We start from the raw sequence: 9,750 nt of genomic DNA on the forward strand, positions 1-9,750 counted from the left end.
GACAGACACTTCTGGCACTTGGATGTCAAGACCAGTTTTGAGAGCTTTTAACCATTTTCAGAGCTGCTCATAGTCTGCTTAATAAGGTGAGGAAACCAGTGAGATAGGGAATGTTTAGTAAAACTTATTCTGAAACATTACAGCATTTGTGTTGCTTCACAACTGAAGCTTGCAGGCACACAAAGACAGTAAATTCATATACTTCAAGATCAGTGGAGTAAGAATGCTATGTTGGTACTATCTTTTCCCAGTATTTACCAAGTTTTTACAACAAATATTCAAAACCCAAGAAATATTTTGGCAAAATTACCTAATACTGCTAAAAAAAACGCTATCCCCAGAATAAGATAACAGACCCACATAAGGAAAATAGACACTATAATGAAAGGAGAAAAAAGCAAAGACAAGACATTTTTGTCCTGGAAGTTCAAATACAGCACAAAACTCTTCCTTAAAAAAATAATATAAACCAATGAGACCACTCCATATTTAAAGTAATTTTGTTTTTATCTATTGGGGTAGTCACTTTACATCATACCAAAAAGACTGTATAACCAATACAAGTGTCAAGAATCAGATTTTTATGGCACAAAAGTAATTTTTCCATTAACCTGCTTTCATAGTTGTTAAATACATAATTGAAGATAAAGGAACTAAGGCTACCACAGAATAATATTTGCATGATGGTGTTAGTCTTTATTCAGCTTAACTGAGTCCTCCAGGCTGAAGATGGAGAAGAATCTTTCCATTAGTTGATTTCAGTGACCTACTTGGGATGAAAAGATTCTTTTCCTACATTTGACACAAATTTAAGTTCTCATTTATACTGTAATTCCAAGTTCACATAAGTTTTACTGCTGTACCTTACAATGTATGGAATTTAAGATTAAAATAAAACTCTACTCTTAACATAACCTTTTCTATAATGTAAAAATATCCTACATGTTTAACATATCAAGAATGTTAAGCATTCACTTTGGGGAAAATCTATTTTACGTTTTTTTCAGTACAAACCCATCTGTTAATGTTCGGTACTTCTGTACCACTGGTAAGTTGGGTGCCACCCAGTGTTCATCTTCTGCAACTACAGACTGTATTAAACCACAGAAGAGCTATGCATACAACTGCAGTTTTGAGATGCTGCTTACTTTTTATCCTTTACTTCTCCCCTACCCTTAACTGTGGCAAGTTTACATCTCTGAAATAATGAGTGTTTTTAATTATCAAAATCAGTATAAAAATAGCAGCATGCTACTAGACAAGAAAAGCAGATTCATCGCGCATTATGAATTTAAATGCAGATTTCTGCCTTCCTTTTATATTACCAAAATCTGTTTAAAGTTAACATCAAGGCAAGGGGTATAAGGACAGACACTGCATAGTCTGATTTGATACTAATCTGAACTGGGTATTGTATTTAATCAAAATCCATGATAATTACAGGATAACAATTTTTATTTCAAAATACAAGTTTAACTGGAATTGTAGTGATGGAAGCAGAAGAGGGGAAAATGCAGTCTTTTACAGCCCACGTCACTGTATCTCACTTACATCCAGAGGTAAAAGCTCTAATTGGTGAAGAGATATTTGTGGTGTTTCACTGAACCTTTGTGATAATCCAGCATTATCCATTTCTAAAGAAATATAAATACTTTAAAACAAACATTGAAAATAAATCCTTTTGATGTAACAAACTACACTCTTTACCGAGAATTTTCAGTCTTCTTAAAAGAAAGGGACTTCACCCAAAAATAATCAAAATATCAATGCAGACAATCCTTGGAGGAAAAAAGTCGGAATGTAAACCTCTATTCCAAATTAGATCTGAAAAGCAAAAACACCACACCATATATTTAAGTCACATGCATTTTTCTCCAATCACCTCTCTCTTTAAGCTATTACTACAGTTCAAAAGGAGACCTCGAGTCAACATAGTACTGTTTTTGCCTCAGTTCATACCCCATTTTCTTAATATCTGAACAAATCCTCTCCCCTTAAGTCCCCCCCCCTTCCCCCCACTGTTATGATACAATAGTTGAGCAAGTGAGCAATTTTGCCAATATAATTACACATAAAAGGTAAGACATAAATTAGCCCACAATACTCAAACCCGATACAGTTTAAGGGTAACTTCTCTAAGTATTGACTACCCAAATTAAACTGGTGGCAAAATGTTTGGTTTTCTAACAATTCTCCTGACATAAACAACACATGAAAGGTTCTGCCAAGGTGAACTATGACCTTGGAAGCTGCAGTTCATTCTAGGTTGACTAGGATGATCCTCAGAATTTATTCACATTTTACCTCTTAAAGCGTGGTATTAACATGAATAGCTGACAGAAGCTTAAAAACAATCATAGCTGCTCACTTAAATAAATTATCTCCCACAAAGATCCATCAGTTTGCAAATTTGATTCTTTCAACATTCCTACAGCTACTTATCACTTTGATGTCTTACAGTAGCTTCGTTATTATATTAGAAACGTGAAGTACTAGAAAGTGTTTCCAGCTTTAGTAAGCTAAATCTTCAGTAAGCTCAACCACTGACAAGTCCACAGTGCAATTTGCAAAAGCTGGAAAAAAACTACTCAAAACTTGGATATTTTCAAAATATATGAGATCTAACTCCTTATATACTGAGAACCTAAAAAAAGTCAAAATAACATAAGCATTTAAAGGGAATTAGTCATATTACCCATTCAGAGAGAGAGAGGACTAAAAAGATGAAGAATTAGAACATAATGATATACTTAGAACAGTCTATCCAATTAAGTTAACTCACTGGCTCACTAAGTTACCATTTACCCTCTCAGCCAGTTGACCCTGCATACTTTCATCCTTAAACTGCAAAATAAAAGTGTGTCACCTTAGAAAATATTTCACAGCAGATTCTACTTCTGCAGTTTACAATACAAGTTGAATCATAACAGTTTTACAACTGCAATGTAAGAGCGTATATGTTTGGTGTTCACAGCTTAGTGATAAGTAGTAACACTGCTGTCACTGACTGTGACAATCTGTAAATTCAGGATTAGGATTAACTTCAGTAACTACTAAGATGCAGCTTTTTAAGTAAATAGAAATGAAGACTTCAAGTCTTTGCTTTTTAAAAAAAGCTCAAATCCCTCAATTATTTCTGTAGTTATTATTAGATAGCAAGGTTGTTAAAACAACAGAGGGCTCAGGTGAAACCCTCATCTGTTCTTGCAATTCCCCCAGAATAGCTACACAGACTGTGACTAGTTCAGGCAGCTGGTACCTGGCACAGCTTGCACCAGCAGCTTGTGGCTCTCCCTCGCTCGATGGAGCTGACCCACCAGTCTCTGTGTCTGCTCTCCAAGAGGTCTTTCTAGCCTACTGTGCAGGGGATGCAAGGAAATCCTACTAAAATTGCTCAACCTTCCTGTATCCTCTACTTTGCTTTCCACCTTGAGCTTGTTGTAAGGGTCTCAGATTTCACAGAACAGTGCTGAGGGCCACATTCAGTTCCTTCAGTATGAACGTACCCAGATACAGCCACATCCACAGCTGCTGACTTGCAAAACTGCAGCTCCTCAAGCACACACACAGGTATCAATGTGAACATGATATCATCTGAATGGAGGCTGATAGATAACTCCAGCTCTCCGAGGTCAAGAAATTTTGATATTCTTTTGGACATTTTAAGGGTAATGAGAAAGAACATGTATGCACACGTTTTAATGCACACTATTTGCTTTAAGCAACTGGAGGAGGAGAGTAGGACCAAATAGAGAACAGAAAGCTGGTATGCACATGTACACACCACTTTCTGCAGCAGTCAGTGAGAAGGTGAGCTGTTCTGTATATCATCTATTATTTTACTTGCTGCTAATGAAAAGCAGATTATGGCCAAAGATGACAATTTCAAGCATTTGAGACAAAATCTAAGTTTACCACTTACGTCATCAATATCTTCTTCATCATCTCCAATATCATCAAACTGGATTTCATCATCATCTCCAGGACCAAATGTGTCTGTTTCATTGATTTTAGCTAAAAAAGAATTTAGAGAAATCAAGAAGTATACTCACACCAAGTCAAGATAGACAGATTATTCTTGGCCAATATGAATTTCCAGTTTGAAGTGAAAAGATTCTTACCATGTTCTGGAAGCTCCCCATAGGCTTTCAGACTTCTGGCTTCATCTGCATTGTACTTTAGAATAACATCAGCCTTGTTATCCTAAATACAAATTCATTAGAATTTATTAATCACCTATGAAGAAAAAAAGCCTCCCTCATAACCTCAGCAGATTAATAAAAATTACATTACACAACTATATTATTCATATTGTTATTTATAGATTTTTTATTTTTTATATTTGTATTATTCATTCCTTTGAAATTTACCTTTCTCCAGAGAACACACAGTGTGGTTTGAGATGTTTGGTGGCCAGTAAGAAAGTGTCAAAACTTCCTAGCCTTATGTAGTTTCATATATACTGTAAATCTTAGATATTTTACAACTCTAATGTACGTTTCAGCAGCAAAATCTGTCTTCAAATAACCAATGACACAACACTAACATTCATAAGAAAGCACTTTGGACAACTGTTTTCCATTAACCTTCACATTAGGTAAAATTACACTACTCAATTTCTGGAAATTTAAATGGAAACTAATCACTGATAAACTGGCCTCTTAAAGTAAAATCCTTGATGTTTATCCAAGCTCCAAAATTCTGATTACCAGAAGTTCTGATTAGCACAATAAAATGTTTGGTGCTTGGCTCAATCTCCCTTTTATTACAGGATCCCAAGCATCAAACAGCTGAACCTGAAAAAAAAAAGCTCACATGTGATGCCAATAAGCACCTTCACTCACAAAGTCTCGGGGTGCAATTAAGAAAAACAAGTTGAACCAGGATTTGTCATCTGCTCATGACAATCTTTCTATAATACAAGGAAGCTAAAAGTCATGATTTAGCATAACTAAATACAGATTCAGAAGCTAGATCAGAATTTCCTAATGGTATCAGCTTTATTTAGCACTAAATAAAGCTGTTATAAGATATTCTTTGTTGGCAAATTACACTGAATTATTACCTGGTAGTCTCTTAAGCCAACCAATATAATATCAGATGTATTTATCCAAACCTGAAAGAGAAAACATTTGTTATATTGCAGAAATCCAGCTCTCATTTTATAACAAGAGCCAAACAGCACATTTAGGTTTACTGAGACATGAAACATTTCACTACAGCCATTTTTACTTTCTAACCAGTAAACTGGAAATACCCAATTTCATATTCTAACAGCAAACCCAAGGCCATAAATACATTTTTTCACATGTTATGGAGCTATTACTAAGGTAAATCAGACTTCTTTGAAGACCTTCTAGCCAACAAGGTGGTTGTTAAGTCATAATTTCTGAGAAAGTAGAAATCATGCAACACACCACCACTGTGACCTGAGCTCCACATGGGCAAAAATGAATGACAAACCTGATAAAGGAGGTGATGGACAAGAGCAGCGAAGTGCACAAGAATATTAATGGAGTTGTGTCTAGTAATTGACTATGCTAATTAATCAAACCAAAGCCAGAAGCCTGCAAAACAGGAAGTGTTAATTTAAATGCACCACATCAGCCTCATTTTTTTGGAGATAAAATATCTTCCAGTTAATACTTCCTTTCTTTTAACATGAGGAATAGGTAGCTGATATTGTATATTGCAGGCAGCTAGAAGGGCTAGCACTGATGCCAAGATTCCTGCATTCACTGAAGACTCTATCTATCTGTCTGTCTGTCTGTCTGTCTGTCTGTGTATCCGAGAGGACCTCCTCTGTACCATCCACCAGCTAAGGTCAGAAAGTTGTAACATCTGAAAAAGGGCAAGAGGGGACACCATCTAAAAATGCTGCAGTGAAAACTGCAAATATGTACCAGCTTTGACTTCCCTTCTGCAGATCAGCTCTGCACAAAAGTATTTTGGGAACAGACAGTGAAATGATGGCATCTGAGGTGCCTCTGGGAAGCTATAAAGAAACTTCCCAAGCCACCCTTATTGAACTATTCTCAGATAAGTGAGCCACTGAAGAGATGACTGTAATTACACAGTTCCTTCACAGATCAGAGTAAGTGGGATATCAAACCTTGATTCTTACTGGTTTTGGGAAATAGCACAGGAAAAAGGTGGCTTTAGAAAACCTTTTGCAGGTTTTATTTTCCTATGCTGGGTGTCAATCTTCATGTTAACAGTTCTTCTGCTAAGTACTGATCTAGTCTGAGATACAACATGCTGATTTTCCAAATAGTCAACAAATTCCCCATCTATAGCTAGGGAGCTTCTTAATATTTCACACACATAAATATTTCTAGAATACAAAAAAATTGCATATATTATTAGCAGCCAGAAAAATCTCCCTTGAAATATATACATCCAAAAGCCTCACCCTTTTTCCCTCAAAACCAAAAGCCTGCTTATTTTTGTGCCAGCAAACCAAACAGAAGCACTAGTACACTATCAAAACAGAAGTTTAAGATATTTGGTACTGTGGAACTAATAACTTTTGTATCAAGCTATATAACTCATGTTTTACAATCACATATCATACAGTATGCCACTGTTTTCTACTGCAATGCTTCAGAATTACCTTTTTTCTTAGCTTCCCTCTGATATGACATAACCTCTTCACACCATCAAAACATAATGCCTCCAGTCTTCCATTGCCTAGCATCTTGATCACCTGGGCATATTCTGAAAGAGACAGGACAGTAGCACAGAGTAAAACTTCTAAACAAATACAGTTTCATGAAACAACTAGTAACTTTTGCCACTGTATTTAAAATAACAGGAATGCTGTAACATTTTATCAAACACAGGTGAGAGGAGCTTTGGTCAGCCACAGAGACTGCTGAATATATCACAATTTGCCTATTTTCTAACACTTCTCATTCTTGGTTGTATCCATGCTTCTGTTTCCTTTGAAATGCTTACTACAGATAACCTTTATAGCTATTAAGTCACATTCAGAGCTTGAAAGTTTATGATAGTATCTGTCTTAACATCCAAAATCTTGTGGTATTATTGAGGAGAAAGGGGCATGTCCTGTACACCCCACTGATATCTGGAATGCCTTCTGCAGATGCTCTGTGGAAAAAAATGCTGTTCTTGCAAGGGCACGTTCTGGTGTTCTCAGAAACAGCCCAAAAAGCCACTACCAGGCTTCAGCTGAATACTAGGAAGCTTGTCTTCAACACCCACCCTCAATCTCTCACCTTGTATTTAATATCTTTCCCTCAGCAAGTTCCAGAAATCACTGAAGTACTTCACACACACTATTAAAGTTTGCAACATAACGTATTTCCATTTAAGTAAAACCAATAAAGCCTGTAAGAATTATATAATAATTATTATAAAAATTGTACAAATTACAACATCATCTGACTGCCCACACTCACTAAGAAAAAATATTTTCTCAATCAGCCAGAACTGCATTTCAAAATTCTAAAATCTTTCCTTAGCCTAAGCAAATCACGTGAGAATATTAATAACTGAGAAAAATGTTTCAGTAGATTTTGCTTAGAAGTTGGAAAGGATTTATAGTCCTACATGAGCATCAAAATCAACTGCTTTTTTGTTTATAACTGTCACAGAATATCAGGAGGAGCTTAAAAATTAGTTCAGTGGTCACTTTGTTTACAATTTTTAAAGTAAGTACTTTTCCTGTGTTTCTAACAAAGCAACTGGTTAACTGGTCACTACTCAGCTACTCCTATCTCTGTGAGCAATTGCAAGAGTGTGACACACAGAAAGCAAGGCAAGCCAAAAGGACGGGGAGCTCGCTGTCACCTAATGGCAGGGGAAAGGGGAATCCTAGTCATCACCCTCCAGCTGGACACTCCCAAGGCTTATGTTACCTGACAACACCCAAATAAGGACCTTACCTATTGCTCCTGTTCTAATAATTGTTACACATCCCAGCCCAGGTGCCAATTCAGCCAAATCATCAGGGACAGCAGAACTGTGAGATGCACTGTTCTGCCAGGCCAGTGGCTGCAGAGAGCTCCTAGAAGGATCCAGGCAATGTTAGAGCTGGTTTGTAGCAGAAAGCAGGACTGTGCATCCAGGAGTCATTCAGCAACTACTGGCAACACTTAACTGCATCAAGTAAGCTTGCAGAGCCTCACAGAGAACAAGCTCAAAGGATTTCTACTGAATGTTTACTACGTTACTGTATTACACACGGCATCACAATAAGGTCAAGGAGATGCAAGCTTTATTCTTTAAGTGGTGAAGCTTTTTAAAATTTCCCTTTTTCTGAAGTCTTCCTCCTACGGTCCATGTACCACTTAGAACTGAAATGCAGCCTCAGTAACAAAACTTTTTTTTATTCCACAGTAACTTTGTATTTTCCAGGCATTTAGATGTTTTCTTTGTGTATCAACTTCGAATGTACATCACTTACAATACCTGACTAAAATGCCATTGCCATACTATAGCAAAAAACTCACCTTGCCCGTCTTCCTTGAACACCAGTTCTCTTTTTTCTGATTCATTCTCATTCTTACCTCGTCGCCTATTTTTACCTCCTTTGCCTAAATTAAAAGGGATGAAAAAAGATCATATGTTACTGGCCGTGAATACAGTGAATGAAATGTGGGGATTTCTGTGCTTTTAACGTTTTTAGCTCTACATTTTTAGCTCAGCAGTAACACAGTAATTAGAAAATTAGAGCTTCCACTGTTTATGATGTCCTGGCTGCTCTGGAATGACAGCAGTCTTGAACAGGGGCTTCCACAAGATGGCCATTTTCATGTTTTTCAGATTGCTGCTACCAAATATCTCATATATATTGGTCGGATAATTTGATGCATGTAACCACTAAAGGACAGAAGAATAACTTGAGTAGCTATTTTAGTGCTGAACCCCCTGAAATACTCAGGGGAAAGCCTTGGGTCCGAGTGAAGATGCTCTTTTTAAAAAGGCACACACACACACGTCCGAAGAGGCTTAAGTGCTCCCTATAAGACCACAGATAAGCAGATCATACTTCCCCCCCTCTCGTTCCCTTCCTCTCACTCCTTCTAATTCTCCTTTAAGCGGCGGGGTGGGGGAAAAGGGGAGAAACAGCCGTCCCCAGCAGCTCTCGGCGAGCCACGCACACCCGGCCTTTTCCTCGACGGCCGCCCCCGAGGACCAGCAGGCAGGGGCGCCCCTGACACCTCAGCCCCACCGGGGCCTCCCCGTCCTTCCCGCCCAGGCCCCAGAGGCCTCCGACACGGCGCCAGGCCTCGTATAACTGGGGCCGATCCGGGAGCCGCGGCCGAGAAGGGGGAACCGGCCCGGGGTACCCGCCGGTACGGCGGGGCGGGGTGGGGTGGAGTGGGGTGGGCGGGAGGGCTCCTCCGCCCCCTCCTCGCCCCGCCCGCGGGCATCGAGCCGCGGCGGCTCCCCACGTGAGCGGCGGTGGAGCTCCCGGGCCTTCCGAGCGCGGCCGCGCCCGGGCCCGGCCCCGGCCTCATCGTTACAAGGAAGGGTCGGGCCGGGCCGGGCCGGCGCGGAAGGCCCGGGGTAGGGGAGGGCGCCTCACCTTTATTCTTGGGCATGGCGCCGGGCGCTCCGCCGCGGAGGGGCTGCGGGCAGGGGCGGCGGTTGGGGCGGCGGCTGAGGCTTCGCGCGGCTCCTCGCGCGGCGGGACCGGGAACGCGACCGGGGCTGCGGCTGCGGCTCGGGCTGACTCGTGCGTTCCTGCCGCGGGCGCCGATCCGACCCACAGCGCCCCCTGGC

At 39.7% G+C, this 9,750-nt stretch overlaps 1 protein-coding gene across 1 annotated transcript; it reads right to left on the reverse strand.

Moving 5' to 3' along the window:
• Nucleotides 1–488: 488 nt before the first annotated feature.
• EIF1AX (eukaryotic translation initiation factor 1A X-linked) lies at nucleotides 489–9,750 on the reverse strand. The gene is made up of 7 exons (XM_071749584.1): nucleotides 9,554–9,750; nucleotides 8,475–8,558; nucleotides 6,614–6,717; nucleotides 5,066–5,116; nucleotides 4,122–4,203; nucleotides 3,923–4,014; nucleotides 489–1,824 (listed from the first exon to the last, which is right to left on the reverse strand). The coding sequence occupies exons 1-7, from the start codon at nucleotides 9,567–9,569 to the stop codon at nucleotides 1,819–1,821; spliced, it is 435 nt and encodes a 144-aa protein (XP_071605685.1). The 5' UTR covers nucleotides 9,570–9,750; the 3' UTR covers nucleotides 489–1,818.

This window comes from Heliangelus exortis, chromosome 1, assembly GCF_036169615.1.
Source record: "Heliangelus exortis chromosome 1, bHelExo1.hap1, whole genome shotgun sequence".
Taxonomy (NCBI): Eukaryota; Metazoa; Chordata; class Aves; order Apodiformes; family Trochilidae; genus Heliangelus; species Heliangelus exortis.